This window comes from Onychomys torridus, chromosome 21 (assembly GCF_903995425.1).
Source record: "Onychomys torridus chromosome 21, mOncTor1.1, whole genome shotgun sequence".
Classification (NCBI taxonomy): domain Eukaryota; kingdom Metazoa; phylum Chordata; class Mammalia; order Rodentia; family Cricetidae; genus Onychomys; species Onychomys torridus.
In genome coordinates this window covers 24,456,664-24,474,687 of record NC_050463.1, presented here as the reverse complement: position 1 = coordinate 24,474,687, position 18,024 = coordinate 24,456,664, and the positions used below count along the sequence as shown (strand labels likewise).

Sequence of the window (18,024 nt, the reverse complement as noted above, 5' to 3'; positions counted from 1 at the left end):
GGCTCTCTTCCCCGCTGACTTTTATGGTTGTTTTTCTTGCTCTGCTTGATTCAGTTGACTTTGTTTAATTTGGGGATTGTTTGCTTGTTCACCTTTTCCCCCTCCTACCATCCTGTCAATCTTAGACTGTTCCTGACACCCATTGGCCTGCGTCTCTGTTTTTTCCTCACTGCACTTCATTCAGGGATGATTTTTATGGCTATGTCTTCAAGTGCACTGCTTTCTTTTGGTGCATGGAGTTTTTTCACTGTTGATTTCATTCCATGAAACTTTTTTTTCAGAGATTTTATTCCAGTCTAGCTTAAAGCTTTCCTTTTCCTCTCCTTGTCATCATGTGTATTTCTACCGTGAATATATTTGTACATTTATAATATGGCAATACTTAATTTATTTATAATAAATCGCAAATATTTTAAATAATTGTTTTAAGGCCTCTGTTTGCTAGTTACATAATGTCTGGCATCTTCCGGCTTCTGTGCATGTCTGAAACTTTGTTGCTAGGTGTTGCACAATCTGGTTGTCTGTTGTTGAATCCTGCATTTTTTTTTCTGTTCATTTACACGATTAGACACTTTTATCTTCCTGCCAGTTAAATCATTTGTGAATCAATTTAATAATGTGGAGTCTTTTTTTTTTTATCCAGTTTGGAGGAAGCCAAACAGCCTTAACTTCTAGGGTTCCTTCCTACCAACACATTGCCCCTTCGAGGGCTCGGCGGAGAGCCTCACATAGTCCCTAAGCCTTCTTGGCAACTTAAACACTAACCAGCTCTATCTATGTAATCTTTGGGACCAACTGAACCTATAGCTTCCTGGTAGTTATGCTTTCCCTTGAAGTTATTCTTTGCCAGCCCCATGGAGTTTAACTGTCTGTTTTCCAGACGTACTTCTCTTATCTTCTAGGCTCTGGCACATACATTCTAGATACTTTAGTTTCTGTGGACCCTAATGTTATCTTTTCAGACTGCCTAGTTGTTTGTCTCATTTATTTACTTACTTACTTACTTATTTAATTTTCCCATAGTCCAGAAGTTACTTTCAGCTGGGAGGATTTCTTTCTTTCTGTTTTGGTCAGGTTATAGTTAGTAGTGATTTAATTATTTGTTCCTAACGTGGATAGCTTACAACTATTTCTCCCAAGTTATTAGAAAACTTGAACACAAATATATGTCTGATAGAGAAAATTGAAGTAAAATCAAGTTTGGGAGCTTCTAAGTATATATATATAGGTTTTTCAAGACAGGGTTTCTTTGTGTAGCTTTGTGCCTGTCCTGGAACTCACTTGGTAGCCCAGGTTGGCCTCGAACTCACAGAGATCTGCCTGGCTCTGCCTCCCGAGTGCTGGGATTAAAGGCGTGCGCCACCACCTCCCAGCTGAGTATATTTTTTTAAAGCTTCAGTATATGTAGTTACAAAGGCTTTCAGTATTAACCTTCTTATTTTTGTCTCACCATCTCAGAAGGGGAGGGGAGTATACCAGGGTTTTCATTCAATCCTTTTCTGACTTTAGATAAGCAGTGGTATTAGAAAAGATGGGATTTGCTAGAGAGAAATTTTGGCACATCTCATCAAAGTAGCTGAGTTGATAATAGAATGAGGTAGATGGAGAAAAAAATGAAGTCAAAGAAATGGTTTAAAAAGTTATTTTTAAAAAGTGAAAATTTAAAATAAAAAGCATTAAGATCTCAGATATAAGTGGAAATGTCAGAGGCAAAGGAATTCTGGGTCAGAAGAAAGACGGGACCTACATGGGTCTTATTGGCTTTCTATGTTGGATGAAACAGAGAGGAGATGAGTTATGAACTTATCAAAGCACTGTTTATGGTTCTTTCTCTGAGCCCCGAGATTTAAAAACCATCATTCATCACTGATGACTTAATATTAAGTCCCAGTGTGATGAAGATGCTCAGAAGGAGCCTCATCTCAGCCTTTAATGATGAACCAAGATAAGAAATCCAGCACATTAATTGCACACAAAATCGCAATTAAGGACACCTGAACTCTTCAATACTTCTCTCAAGCTGATGATACTTTTGCTTCTATTTACCAAGCCCTTTAAGGTATAATTAAAGGGTGAACTTCAGATTGACTGTAGAGAGTATAAATTCAGAATTAAAGTCAGTATTTCCCACTAGACCTCAGTAATAGCCTTGAGCAAATATTTCTCTTGAGGTATGAGTTAAAGAGGCACTTGCTCATAGTGTGGGTTAGCTTATGATTTGTCAGACTTTAGGATGACAAAGGCTTATCGTTTATTAATTGAAAAAGCATCAATATTTTTATCCTGGACAGAGAAACATTGTTTATTTACAGTTTTACTTTTTTTTTCTTAATTTTAGAAATAAAAGCCAAGAAATGCGTCATTCCACAAACAAAGAACTGATCCTTGGCATCATGGTGGGAACTGCCGGAATCAGCTTGCTGGCCTTATGGTACCACAAGGTCCGTAAGCCAAGGACAACAATGCATTTGCCTAGATTTCTTTCTCTGGGAAAGAAATTCGATTCACTAACTTGGCGAGATGAAACGCCCAGTGAACAAGGAGCATCCGTGGTCTTTCAAAGAAGGCAACTTCAGATACTGGAAAAGTTAAACGAATTACTGACCAACATGGAAGAACTTAAGGAGGAAATCAGATTTCTTAAAGAAACGATTCCAAAGCTGGAGGAATATCTACAAGATGAACTTGGAGGGAAGGTAACAGGTCACAAGATAAGTCCTCAGCACAGAGCTAGGAAAAAAAGGCTGACACCAGTTCAACGTGCAGCAACAAGTAATAGTTCAGAGGAAGCAGAAAGTGAAGGAGGGTAAGTGTCCTTGATGTTTCCTTTATCGAACTGATTATTCCTCATGTTATTGCTGTTGCGTAGATAGCTGCTCACTCATATGCTCTGCTCTGAAAGGAAATGAAAGCAATGATTGTTTTGACTTAGATTATAATTAAAATAGTAAATATTGTTGATATTTTAGATAGCTTAGATCACATTGACAAAAGGTATATATAGAGAGATAGATGATAAATATATACATGATAGATAGATACATAGATAGATGATAAACAGATGATAGATATAAAATGATATCCTATTAGAGTTGAGGAAGACAGTCACTATTTTCCAGAATAGCTAACTTATTTTCTAATGTGATTATTAAAAATAACCAGTAGTAAGTGGCATCATGTAAGAGCTGGGGAAGACAATCATCATTTGCCAAGATGGATAACCTATTTTATAATGTGATCAATGTGTGGTTTTTATATACAAACTCCCTAGATAGTGTGGTTCAGTAGAACCTGCTGCCATATTAGAAGGTGACTCTATCTGTGCTGCCCAGCATAGTAGCCACTAGCCCTGTGTGACTCTGAAGCACGTCAAATGTGGACTGGTACAGCTGAGGAAAGGAACTTGTAATTTTAACTCATTGTAGTTATAATTTTATTTCGTGTCATTAAATGTACCACGTACATAGCTGCTGAACTTTATTGCAGGTCTAGAAAGGATTAGAGCAGCTTAGAGGATATAGAAATGGTACTGTTGCATCCCTCCATGAGTTAATATCCTAAATCCTAGCACGAAGAACAAGTATCCCCTTAGTTGGGAAACCAATAATCTGTGGGTTTAAAACATTGGCCCTGGGTAGTGTTTTTGAAGAACAAAACAGCCAGGTTCTTGTCTGTTGTTTTTGAAGGATCTGTACTGAATGTGATAGAGCCTGGCATCCTTGAGGGTGGGGACCTTGTTGTCTTCATGACACCTTACCTCTGTTCTCTCACAGAGTGGGTGCCAGTAAGACTGTCTTAGCCGAGTGAGTGAGCTACACACTTTCTGTGGGATTGGGAGGTGGCATCTGAAGACATCTTAGACATCCGTGCTAGGTCCAGAATTGTCGAACATCTCTTGTATGTTAGGAAAATGACTATGAAGGTGTTTTGGTAGAGAAAAGCCACAGATGCCGGGGTGAATGACCAGGTCTAAGAACTTGGAGTTCCTGAACAGTAACAAGATGTCCCAGACTACTTTTAAAATGGGCAGGTGGCATGTTTAGAAAGCATCCTAAGTTCATTGGGAAGTGTGAATCAGAAGAGAGACCTGGGAATTTCCATGAGAATGGGTAAGAGCAACTAAGTACTCTTAATAGTGATCAGAAATCTACTACAATATGAAACATCGCTGAGCGGTACAGAAGGCCATCCCATGGTTATCCTGCCTGCATGGACATCTTTCATCGGGAATGCTGGGTGAGGTTTGAGCAATCCCTTCCCAGACAGGACACGTTAGAGCTAGAGAGTGGGAGGAGCCCCTGAAGCCTAATGGAGGTGTACAGACTAAAGTGGTGAGTGGCCTGTATTCTTAAAATCCTCTGTCAATGAATTTAAGTCTGGTGGCTCAAGAAAGTCTAAAGTTCTAGAAAGAGAAGTAGCCCTTGTTCAGTTTAGGGCAGATAAAAAGATAATTCCAAGGTTGAATTAAACTCCAAATATTGGCATAGTGAATATGGGTTCAAGGAAGATCTGTGAAAACTATGAATGGCGTGCCTGGTATGGATGTATCTGAACTTTAAGACAGAGACAGTGCCACAATACCTCTTCTTGCTTGGTCATGGGTGTTTTCATTAGCAATAACATGCAAGGGTAGATGCAATACCGCCCTAATGACAGACCAGATTCTAGTAAGGGCCACTAAACCAAACAAACACGAGGAAACCTTTCCTATTTAACACTACTTTGGAGAAGTTTTTTTTTTTTTAAGCAGAACAAAAAAGAAACCACTTAATTAAATTATTTTTAATGAGATACAAACAGATGTATCATGTCTTTGTCGATAAATACCTGTACGTTAGCCACCTCCCTAGGCCTTCTCTCTCTCTTTGGAACTTGGCTGATCTCAACCAGCTTGCCTGCCACCAGGTACTCTTTAGCTACCACAAGCATTTCAGAGACCCCAGGAGAAAACCAGTCCAGGAAAGGCATATGCCAGCTAGACTGCGCCAACTCGGGAATAACAAAATGGTGGTGAGCGTGGGGCTGCTGACTGGTCCCAGCTTGAGGAGTCTATTGGGGAACCTTTAACTTGGTGAGCTAAAATACAGACCTTGCCTTTGGAGCTGTGGGGATTGTTTGTTGTTTGTTGGTGGTGGTTTTGGTACTTTTCTTCTTAAAGTTATTTCCTCCTTTGACATTCACATCTAGGCTTCCAGGCAAAGACTAAGATGCAGACTATAACAGTCATCTTGTAACCCTCAAAGTTGTTATAGTTAGAAAATGATTTCTTCAGATCTATTAAAAATGTACTATTGTGATTAAAATCTTTTCTTTAAGAGACAGCTGTTTTCTTAGTCTGCATGCGGTCTTTGACGGTTTCAATGTTTCTTCTACATGTATGTGTTCCTATATACAAGGAATAAATGGTATTTTTGTTCCTAAAATGTATAGAAATGACATTATGTGATGTATTGTTTTGGCAGCTGTTTTTGCTTTAATACTGTTTTTTTTTTTTTTCTCTTTTGAGGCTTTTCCATGTTGATGCTTGTAAACATGCTTTTTAAGTGTGGTACTACATTTCATTGATGGGATATTTAAGCAATTATTCATATTGTTTTATTTAATAAATAAAACTCGAGAATCAGATACCAGGATAGGAATCTGATTGATCAAAGCAGCTATGCAGAGCCACTAGTGACCTCCTCTCTCTCTCTTTCCTTGATCCAAAAGGGCCTAAGTCCCTCCCTACTATTTCCTGTGTCTCTCTATATGTCCTGGGTCCTCCAAAACCTCTATGACTAATTCTAATCAGCTAGTAGTTAGCTCCACCTTCTGATTCAAGTTCAACTTTATTGGCAGTCTACAGAGTGTCAGAGTGTAATCAAAATATCCCACAACAGGATATAGGTATTCCTTATTAGTGGATGTTTACGTCACCATTTGTTTGCTCCTATAAACAACGCTTCAGTGAATGCCCTCCTAATTCCAAGGGGAAATGTGAAAGAAGTTCTATAAAGCATGTAATCTAAGTACTGACTTAGAGACTACATGTAGTACTTACATGCATATTAATAAGTCTTTAAAGTACTTCTGGTTCACAAACCTGACTGTATGAGAATGCTGATTGTCCCATGTTAATACTTGTATTGTCGGACTCTTAAATTTTAGACACATTGATGAAGATGAAATGTTAACTAATAATTTCCAAATTTGTATTTCCCTGACCATTAGTAATGTTGAGCATATTCTCGTAAGACGTTTGCAAATAGACCTTCACTTCCATGAAAGGGGGCAGGGAGAACAAGAGAGGGAGAAGGGAGGGGGCTAGAGAGAAAAAATGGGGATACAGTCAAAGTCCCTCTTAGTCCCTGACTGTGTGTCTGCTCCGTACCAGGCACTGTTGGAACCCTGGGGGCACAGCTGAGAATGGCACAGTCTTGTAAACCCAACCACTTTTCCTTACGATGAAGCAGGATGTTGAGGAGGAATGCTCTCCGTCATTATAACCACAGCCCCTGGGCAGTCAGGAGCTAGGCCCTCCTGGCCAGGACAAGGACGTGCTGGGAGACCAAAGCCATCTCCCATGTGAGCATTTAACTCATTGCAGCTGTGGCAGAGACTGCTACAGAGCTGAGAAGCGACTCCATCGTTGACCATCCCACTAGCATGCTTGCGAAGCCCAGCCTCTGTAGGAATGGGTGGTGGTGTTCAAGTAGACCTGTGGTGTGGGAAGAGAGAAGAGGGTGGTATGCATAGCCTTCTGGAACCAGTAGGACTGGAGTGGGCGGAGGCAAGTAAGCCTGCAAAGGATGCTGAAAACTGGTCGAACAAGGGTGTGTTGAGGTGGGAGAATAAAACCGAACCACCCCACCTCAGAACAATCCGGCAGAGGTCAGAGAAGCCGGGGGAGAATGAGGTTTCCAGAGCAGCAATGAGATCCCACGCTTTCATCGTTCCGTCCCAAGTATACATCCAGGCTCAGCTTCGACTGTGTAGATGACGTCAGTTCCCCAAACCCGAATTCTTTTCTTAAAATGTACTTGAGGCCAGTGAAGTGGCTCAGAGGGTAAGAGCCTTTTCCACACAAGCCCGACAACCGGTGTTCAATCCCTGGAACCTGAGGTGGAAGGAGAGAACTGATTCCCAAACATTGTCCTGCGACCTCCACATGGATGGCATAAATGCCATGGCTTGCACACCCCCACCCTCAGACAAACATACAATAATAACAAGTGAAATAACTTTCATTAAAATGTGCTAATTAATATATGTGTCTTGTTGTCTCTAGCCTCAGTTGAGATGATATAGGCAGGTGCTTTGCACCCTGTCTGATCCGTTGTGAATTCTGGGAAGTATTATTTTATCAATTAGAAGGGAAAAGGGCCTGAGGATGTGGCTTAGTGTTTGGGAACACCTGCCTAGCAATTGCAAGGCCCTGGGTTGGGTCCCTAGCACCATGAAGGAGAGGATTAAATGTATCAAAGGCACTAACGTGGGGGAGGGCTTTTTTTCTTTTTCTGCAGAGATTTTAGGAATTGAAGACATACAGGATCTGTCTCATCTACCAAGCTCTACCACCGGAGCGTCAAAGTAACTGCAGATAGCGTGGGAATGGTTGGGACTCAAAAAACTTTACGAAAACAGGTGGCGAGTAGATTAAAGATGGCGGGTTCCTTAAGCTAGGTTTCCTTCCTGTAACATGATCTGCGGCAAATACAGGTGTCTTGGGGCCCCCTGCACTGCCCCAGGGGCCGAGAAGGGCCAGCCCAAAGATTCTGGCCATCACACTGCCTGCTGTGTCATGAGTACTGTGTCTCTTGTTGCGGACCTGGGAATCCCACATCGTCTGTAAGAGGTTAACCAATTCGATTGCTCAGAGAAGAGAGTCACATCACAGATCTGACAGTGGTGTTGGAAACCGAGAACCGTAGGCCTCTTGTGAGGAATCTGTTCAAGGGTTTCCTGGAGTGGTCTTCAGAAGGAGACACTGACTAAAGGGGGTGTTGGAGTAGAGCAGGATATTGAGCACCAAATGAAAGCATTGGCAGGGGAGTTTCGTGCCCTAAGTGGATACACACATACTTTAGAGACAGTACTCTACCCTGAGATGGAGAAAAGGCTCTTCTTATAACCCTGCTAAACTTACAGTTGATGGGTATAAGCTGTCCAAAGGATAATAAAGCATAAAGAATCATAAACATAGCAGATCTCCTTAACCTGTGCCTGTGGGTCAGACGTCAGAATGGTGTGCTTCCCTGCCATTGTGGATAGACTGAGGGCATGACATTTGCTACTTCTTAAACATTTCTTCCCCATTTCATCAGTACAAATGCTAAAGCATCACCTCACCACTTCACTGGATATAAAGACACTGGGCAAAGGATATTCAAGTGAAAGAAGGAAGGGTTAAGAGACCAAGGATGTGTGATTGCTGGGGAGAGGCCGTCCCAAGGAAAGAACTGTGCAGAAATCATGTACATTATCGCCTTCATTCAACTGCGTTTGTATCCCTCAATTTCTCCGCTGCCTCCTTGAACATACTGAACTCAGAATGCACATTCCATAGCCATGGAAACCTCAGCTCTTCAGAAAGGTGAGCCACAGAACAGTTGTATTCTAAACCAGTGTCATTAGGTTCTAGACTCTCCCATGATCACATTCTGTGTGGTTGCCATGGTAGTCCCACATGCAGCTTAAGTATCCAGTTTTCTGACCTGTTCCACCTACACAGGGCATTTTACGTCTTATGAATGATGGCCTAGAAGGGAAGGACTTACTTTGGATTAAATTCAGTATGGGAAAATGTTTAAGGTATGCCTTAAAGACAAAGCAAAATAAAACAAAAAAACACTTCAAGTGTTTCATGTGTTGTGCGCTAAAGAATGTTGGAAGGGTTCAGAAACTCAGGGTAATGCTGCCTTTAGGCCCCCACAGTAACTGGAGAACTGTGTGTTGAGTTGAAGCAACCTCGTACCCCAGGGAGATTTTTGCTTCATCCATGGCAGATATGTTAAAATGTAATTAGTCAAGGGGATATAGGTTGGTTTTAGTTAATTCCCTTAAATATTGGAATTGAATAGTCTCAAAAGGATAGTGTGTATGTATGTATGTGTGTGTGTGTGTGTAAGTTCTAACTCTGGGGACTTATTTTGTGTTTCCTTTAATTTTTCTTTCTGCCTGCTCCCCCGAGTTTTTCACTATCCTGAACCCTAAGCTTTACCAGAGTGGGCAGACTCCTGTAGGGAGATAGTCTACCTATTTACACATTCCTTGGGGTTACATCTGCGTGGCTGTTAACCTTAGCTACTCCATTTTTCTAATTAGCTGTTGTTTGCCACTGTTATGGTAGAAATTACTCTTCCGGAAGCTTGCCAGTCAGGTCTCCATTCAGCTCCCTGTTTGCTTTTTCTCCCTCATTTGGCCCTTTTTTTTTTTTTTCCGCTCTAGCTGCTGGAAAGAGGACCAGAGCTTACCACGAAATTGTCCTGAACATCTAGTTCCTCCACAACACCAGCCTCATGGGTCCTCTTGTATCTTACAACCGAAAAGAGCTCTGAACTTCATAACATGCCATCCTTCCTCAACATGTAAGATAAGTCGAAAATTCTCTTCTTCGTCAGGTTCGTCTAGTCGCTTGTTCTTCACGTGCGGAAGACATAATTTACTGGCAAGACTGCAGAGGAAATGGAAGCAGCAGAGCCGAGTTAACTTTGATTCTCAGGAAGACATACCTTCCAGCGTCGCAAGATCTTCAGAGCCTGTGGGTTCCATCCGATCTCGGAGGCGTTTTTCATCCTGCAAGCTAAGTGTAGTTTCCTTTTACAGGAGTAGCACTCCCTATGAGACTCCGCAATGTAGTCTGAACCTGTCCCATGCAAATGCAATGCAAAGCTTTCCCGATACTCAAAAACGTATAAGCTTCTCTGAACCGGAACATGGCAGTAAGTGCTTTCCCAGTTTGGAAACAAAAGCCGTTTCTGCACGAACTTGGACTGTTGACAGACCATCTTACCCACCAAGCCTAACATCATCTCCCTTTTCTCTTCCAACGGTTATGTCTTCTTCCAGTCAAGTAAATGTATCAGTTACTGATGGCCAAGAACATGGCCATCTAACAAAGGACTCGGAAGATGCCCTTCACCTCAGGCCTCAGAGTCACAGTACAAATTACTCTCCAAGTGACCTGAAGCAGCATCTGCTGCAGAATATAACTTCCACCAGCCTCCGCAAGGACAGCTTTTCTCCACTGTATAAAAATGTCAATAGCTTAACTCTTGAAGTCACCTCACGCCCTTTTGAAGAAGAAGGCTTTGCTGCTTCGCCTCCAAAAGAAGATCGACCTCCACCCATTGAAATGACTGGAATAAGGTCACCTAGATTTTTCTTTCTCTAACCAGGGCAGCTCAAATCAGAAATTTCCCCAGCCGTCAGTCTTCAGAGTCACTAGAAACCAATGCTCACTGCTCTTGGAAGTCTGTTCTTACAGTTCTACCAAAGTGGGAGGAAGAGATTTCCGTACTGTAGTATAAATGGACTAGTGTGTGGTTTTGAAAGTTTATAGACATTATTAGAATGTGGAAGCCAAAGATGATTTCATGTGTCAGGCTTCGGTCAGATGACAGTTTAGAGACTGGCTAGTCCTGACTTTCTCAGTGACTTATTGTAATATACTATGGTCTGAAAATGACACTAAGTTTTCGTGTGTAAGTTAACCTGACTGTAGTGCATCCTTACTGTACAGGCCTTCCTTACCTACTAATCACTAGAGATGGTGTTCCTTTATAATCTGTAGTTCTGGTGACGGATTCATACAGTTTCATTCATATCAGCTTTTACTCATCAAATTTCCCACGCAGACATCACACCGACAAAGTTTTCATTAGCACAAGAATTAAATTAAATGAACAGTGCTATAATGGAAAATGTAGCTTATTTAGAACCCAGATTTTTAATTACATTCCTTTATTGGGGGGGTGCATATGCATGGTGAATGTGTGGAGGCCAGATGAAGCCTTTAGGAGATGATTCTCTCTCCCCTCTAGGTCCCAGATACCAAGCTCATGTCGTCAAGTTTGGTGGCAAGTGCCTTAACCTGTTGAGCTGTCTCACCAGCCCAGAAATTTTGATTAATAATTTAATTATATGTTTGTATAGGCACAAATCTGGGAACTCAAAGAGCCATGGAGTCAGAGATAAAAAGTGTATATATTGGGCCTCTCAAAACTGTATTTTTAAAGTATTTTTTAAATTCTTTTTCAATAAGCAAAAGTTACGTAAGTACTCTCAAAAAAAGTAATGAGTAGAGAAATAATGTAAGCAACTAAAACATGTTTGAATATAACTAGACTTGGCTCATAAAAGGGTACCTATGTTATTTTCAGTTATTTATCATAGTAAAATGAAACCCCAACTGCCGTCATTAGATTGAAATGTTATTTTTACATGCAGGGGTTTCTATTCGTCTGAATATATTGAAAATTTATTTTTAATTTTAAATTTATTACTTGCAATGAACATGAAGTGTATCATTAAAACCATTTTGAGGGGTGTAGTTCAGAGGTGTTAAATGCACCCACGGTGTTATAGGACTAATGCCACCATTCATCCCCACAGCCCTCATCATCTTATAAAACTGAAGTTCTATACCCATTAAATAATAACTCTCCAGTCTTCTCCTGTCTTCTAGCCTTCTACTTTCTGTGACTTTGGCTAATTCAGTAGTTCATATAAGCAGAATTTTTAGTAGTTATCTTTTCCGACCGGCTTATTTCACTTAGCATTATGTCGTCAAAGGTTCACGTAAGCATATATCAAAATACCCTTTCTTATCTTGTAAGGCCAAATTATACCTCACTTTATGTATGAATCACATTTCACCTGTGCATTCATGTGTCGATGGATAATTCGGGTCTCTTCTGCATTTGAGCTGTTGTAATTCCACGATGCACGCAGGCGCAATTGCTCTTTGAGCTGCTCCTTCTTAATGTCTTATTAGCATACATCAATGATACACAATAATGGGTTTCGTTCATATGTACAATGTATTTCAATCCTGTTTCCTCTCACCCTCTTGTTTCCTGTTTACCCCCTCTGATCCCTTTTTCTCAACTAGCTCCCCAGCTCTATTTCCTGTCTTTTCTGTTTTTAATGACTCAACCAGTTTCATTATGGTTACTATAGGGAAATAAAGAGGGCTTGTTTACATGGACACCTTACCAGTGACTGTACAATTGAAGGAAATATTTCCCCATCAAACATCACCAATGTAGAAATTCTCCGAGAGGGAAAGGGCCTCAAGAACTTCTCCCCACTCCATGACAGGATGTTGACAGGCCTACTCTGATGCAGGTCTTGCAGAGCATCTGTAAATTCAAGAGTCCAACAGCCATGCAATGCCTGGTAGTCAGCATTGCACACTGTAAACCCCTTCTTCTGGCTCTTACATGCTTCCCAGTCCTTGCGCGATAGTTCCAGAACTCTTGGGGGGGGGTTATAATAATAGATGCCCCATTTATCGCTGAGCATTCAGCGGGAGCTTATTCTCAACACCTGGACAGTTGTGGATCTCTGAAGTTACTGCTGGCCACTGCAAAAAGTAACTTTGCTGACCAAAGCTGGCAATCCTGTTAATCTGTTGTCATAAACATAGTTATTTAGAGGGCAGTTTGACAGCCATCTCATGTCCAGTTAGCAAAATGACAGTAGCAGCCTCCTCACTAGGGACTATGGCCTTCTCAGCCATAGGCCCCTGGCTGGCTGTATAGTACTGGATGTGAATTACCTCTTGTGGAGCAGGCTTCAAATCCAATCAGAAAGCAGGCTAGTCACTCTCCTAACAGACTTGCCAGTATTGCATTAGTGGGTATATTTTGCCTGGCCAGTAGTTATTATTGCACTGAAGGGTTCACAGCTGAGTAAAACTGCTAATGGCAATTCTTTCCCAGCATCTGCATAGCATCTGCACAGCACTTTCCAACCATTTGAAGGCTATCCAGGGCAGAGGAAGCTTCCAGCTCAATTCCAGAATGATTTTTCTGTCATGTGACTAGGGCATGTAGTAAGAGCTTACTTCAAATGGTTTTTTGAGTCTATACCAAAATTTCTATATCGTATTGTAATCTGATCTTTAATTCTTTAAGGAACCAGCTTAATGTTTTCTGCACTATCTGCACTAATTTTACATTCATAAAGGAAGGCACAATATTTATTTCCTTAATTTGTCAACATCTATCTGTCTTGTTTTAGTGGGTGTGAAGTGATATTTCATTTGAGCTTTGATCATCTTTGGATATGATTTTCTTTGAAGAAAAATCTATAAACGTATGATGGATTTCTTTTCTGACTTCTTTATACTCTTTGAACAATGCAAATCACCAGACACAGTGGTTCATGCCTATAGTTCCAGCTACTTGGGGCGCTGAGGCAGGAGGATCACTTGAGTCTAGGAGATTGAGACCATAGTACTTCACAGCAATCAGGTGTCCACTCTAAGTTCAACACCAATGTGATGGCTTCCTGGGTGTGGAGGACCACCAGGTTGCCTAAGGAGGAATGAAATAACACAGGTCAGAAGCAGAGCAGGTCAGCGCTCTCAGGATACAAGTCCTTAAACTCCTTAAATTAATCTTTACTTTATTCTTTGATCTACTGTTAGATATGGAACCCGTTTTTACTGTTTACCTTTTATACGGCTCATTACCAATGCATAGGACAGCTGGGTTTTGCTTCTTGTATCTTCGGCTTTGCTGCATGGGTTTATTACTTAGAGATAATAATGTGTGTGTGCACCTGTGTTTTTGTGTGCATGTGTGTGTGCCCATGTGTGCACAAGTATACATGTGTATGTGCATGCATTTGTGCATGTGTGTATACATGTGCATGTGTTTGTGTATATGTGTGTGTATATGTACTCATATGTATGTGTGTGTGCGCGTGGTGTGTGTGTGCGTGTGTGTGTGTGTGTGTGTGTGTGTGTGTGTGTGTGTGTGTGTAACATTTGGATTTTGTTCTTTCTCTACATATAAATCATATTAACTGTGAGGAGATAACTTTTCTTCTTCCTTTTCCATATGGGTACCTTTTATTTATTTTGCCTGATTGCTCTGGGTTGAACCTTGACTGATATGTTGAACTGAACTGGCGGAAGCAGGCAACTTTGTCCCATTGCAGGTCTAAAGGAAAAGCTCTGCATCACTGGGCATGTTACCCTTGTGTTTTTCATATGTAATCTTTAGTACATTGAAGTAATGAAGAAATTTTCTTCCATTTTTTTTTTTTCATAAAACAGTGCTAAATTTTGCCAAGGGTTTTTTTTTTCACATTAGTGGAGATGATCATGAATTCTTCCTTGCATTTCGTTGCTATAGTATATTATGCTGGCTTATTTTCATGTATTTTATTAGGTTACCCTTGCGCCCAAGGAGAAGTCCTACTCTGTAGGGTATAATCTTTCACACTGTGTGGTTAAAACCTGTGAATCCTGTTTGCTTGTACTTGAGAATTTTGACCTAAATACTCATCAGAGATAGTGGCCTATCATTTTCTTTTCTGGTAGTGTCTTGGTCTGGTGTTCCTATCTGGACAATGCTGACCTCATAGAAGACGTTTGAATAGTTTTCTCCTCTTCAGTTGTTGGGGCAGTGGGGGACTCAGGAATGTCTCTCTCAATTCTTCTTTAAACGTGTGCTGGAGCTGGGCCTGGTGACACATGCCTTTAATCCCACAACTCAAAAGGTAGAATCAGGTGAATCTCGGTGAGTCTGATGCCGGCCTGGTCGGTGTGGGGAGTTTCAGGCCAACCAGAGATGCACAGTAGACCCTGTCTCAAACAAAACAAAACAAGGAAGCCATCCGGTCCTAGACTTTATTTACACTTGTTGGGAGCTTTTGATTACTAAGTCACAGTCTCTTTGCTCATTCAGTTTCTCTGTGTGGCTTGGGTGCCTTTCCTGGAACTCACTCAGTAGCCCAGGCTGGCCTCAAACTCACAAAGCCTGCCTCTGCCTCCCGAGTGCTGGGATTAAAGGCGTGCGCTACCACCGCCTAGCTCTCTTAGCTCATTTTAAATGTTAAGATTTTCTGTGTCCTCCTTATTCAATCCTGGCACTTGTGTGTTTTGAGAAATTTGCCCATTTCTTCTAGTTTACTAAATATGTGCACATCCATTCTTCTTATAATCCTATTTCTACAAGACCAGAAGTAATATCTCATCTTTCATTTTGGTTGAGTCTTCCTTTTGTTTTTAGTCACCCTAGTTAAATACTTATCAATTTTGCTGCTCTTTCTAAAGAGCATGCTCTTTATTCTGTTGATGATTTTCTTCTATCATTTTTCTAGTTCAATTGTTTATTTCCATTTTAATCGCTATTTTGTTTTGTTTTGTTTTGTCTTGTCTTGTTCTGTGAGTTGACTTCCCAATGTGTAAATTGATATTGTTGTTTTGGGACCTTTATCAATGTAAGAATTTGTAGCTATAAATTTTCCTTTTATCACTGCTGTGTTCCTATAATTTGGTATGTTTTCGTTTGCATTCGACTCAAGCTTATTTTGTACTTGTCCTTATGGTTTCATTTTTTGGCCGATTGGTTGTTTAAGAATTTTAATTAGGGACTGAGAAGACAGCTCAGTAAGTTAAGTGCTTGCCACACAAACACGAGGACCCAGCACCCATGTGAAAGGCTGGTTGTGGTAGCCCACACTTGTCCAGACCCCTGGGTGCTTGCGAGCCGTTAGCCTTGCCCAATCAGTGAACCCGGAGTTCCCAGTGAGAGACCCTCTCTTAAAAAACAAGGTGGCACCAGCCAGATGACCCAGTGAGTACAAACACTTGCCATACGAGCTTAACAACCCTGAGATTGCTCTCCAGAAGCGATGTAAGTGTGAAAGGAAAGAACTAAGTTTTCCTCCAACTTCCCCATAATGCTGTGGGGTAGGCGCAGTACACATCAGACACATACATAACAATTATAATCAGTTAAACTAAAAATAGTCCCAAGGTGGACGGTTCGGAGGAATGACACCCAAGTTTGTCTTTTGGGCTCACATGCAGATGCATACACATATGTGCCTGCACACACACGAACACACTGCCCCACCCCACACACATGCTTCCACAAAGAGCATGTTGTTTAATTCTACATAGGCTTGGATTTTCCGGTCTTCTTTCTGCTGGATTCTCATTTCATTCTATTGTGATCGGAGAAGAGAGTCTAGTCCAGGTGCAATGATGCACTTGTATGAATCCCAAGAGGCAGAAAAGACAGCTTATGCATTTTAAATATTTTTTTAAATTCATTAAGACTTATTTTGTGGTTTAACGTATGATCTGTCCTGAAGAATGCTCTTTATCTTGAGAAAAATGTGTATTCTGCTAGTGTCTAGAGGCATTATTGACAGTCACATTCACATCATTTTCCGATCAGTTTTCTGCCTGATTTTCTTCCTCCACTCATTGCTGAAAGTAGGACGTGAAGGCTGGGGTGTGGCTTGATGGTAGAGCATTTGCACAGCATGTATGAGGCCCTGGGTTCAAATCCTAGTGCTACAAGAAGAAGATGTGGAATTCTGGACTCTTTTTACTACTCTTCTGCTACATTCCTCCAATTCTGTCAAGTTTTGCTTCATGTGTTCAGAAGCTCTAATGTCTGATGCGTAAATATAACTATTTATTCTTAATCAATTGGCCATTTTGTTATATATTATGATTTCTCTTTTTAAATTATTATTTTTGAGATTATGATGGGATTACATCACTTTCCCTTTCTTCCCTCCGTACCCTCCTCTATATTCCTCCTGACTCTCCTCCAGTTTTATGGCCTCTTTTTTCATTAATAATTGTCATACATGTATGTGTCTATATTCCTAAGTATAACCTGCACAGTCTATATAATGTTACTTGCATGTATGTTTTTAGGACTGACACTTGGTATTGGATAATCCCTGGGTGAGACCGTTTGTCACTCAGTGTTCCTTACTTGCCTGTAATCCTTTGTGTAGAGTTGAGGCCTTGTGCTCTTTGCCCATCTACTTTGGCATGTCCGTTGTTGTTGACCTTGGTGAGCTCGAGTTTAGACGGTCATGTTGGTGAGACTCTCTGGGTACAGCAAACTCCCTGGTCCCCCAGCTCTTGCAATCTTTTCACCCCCTCTTCTGCAGTGTTCCCTGAGCCTTAAGTGCAAGGGTTGTTTTGTAGATGTATCCATCGGGCAGTAGTAGCACTCATACCTTGATGGTAGCCAAGAGATCTCTAGTGAGACTTAAGTGCTATTCAACAAAAGGGAAACCACGCCTCATACTAGAGAACAATTCCAACTACTCAGGGATAGTGAAGTCATGGATCTTGGAGATGAACCTGCAACCATCACTTTGTACCAGATAAGGGTAGGCCTTACCCCTCATCAAGGAAACGTCTTGTAATAGATGGAGACCATCACATAAAACCACAGCCAATCAAAAATGCAGAGTGGAGGAACCCAGTCCCAGTGTTCTTCACCTTGTGTCACAGATTTTGACTTTAAGTCTATATTGTGTGTTATTGCTATAGTACTTTTAACCTGTTCTAGTCACCATACACACGGAGCATCTTTTTCCATCTTTGACCCTCAACCTGTGTTTTTCTTTAGAGTCAAGGTGTTTTGTAAGCATCCCATAATTTGATCCCGATTTTTTAATCTGTTTTGCCAATATGTATTTTTTCAGTGAGAAATTAGTCAATTTATATTTGATACAATAACTACTAGTACAATAGAACTTATTGGTGCTATTTTATTATTTTCTCTGTTATAGTGTTTTTGCCCCTCATTTCTTCAATTAATTATTTCCTTCATGATAAAATTGTATGTTTTATTATATGTTCCTATTTCCTTTTAAATAAGTTCTTTTGTGATTTTAAATAAGTTTTTTTTTTTAAAAAAAAAGTTGTAAGAATTGTTTTTAAACTGGTCTAAATTTCAATTACATACAAAAATTCTATTCCTTTTTAGCTTCCCTGTTTTATGATGATGTCACAATTTACATCTGTCTTGTATAAGCATTAATATATTTTCA

General features: G+C 40.6%; 1 protein-coding gene across 5 annotated transcripts in view; it reads left to right on the top strand.

The window, feature by feature from the left end:
• Rmdn2 (regulator of microtubule dynamics 2) overlaps positions 1 to 18,024 on the top strand; it is a 61,190-nt gene that overhangs the window by 4,560 nt on the left and 38,606 nt on the right. For 4 of the 5 annotated variants that reach the window (XM_036171087.1, XM_036171086.1, XM_036171089.1 and 1 more), the window contains exon 2: positions 2,339 to 2,806. In XM_036171087.1, the coding sequence (XP_036026980.1) occupies positions 2,355 to 2,806 (452 nt within the window). In that variant the 5' untranslated portion in view covers positions 2,339 to 2,354. Of the gene's footprint in view, positions 1 to 2,338; positions 2,807 to 9,426; positions 10,348 to 18,024 lie in introns of all 5 variants that reach the window. The other variant, XM_036171090.1, reaches the window with a different exon arrangement.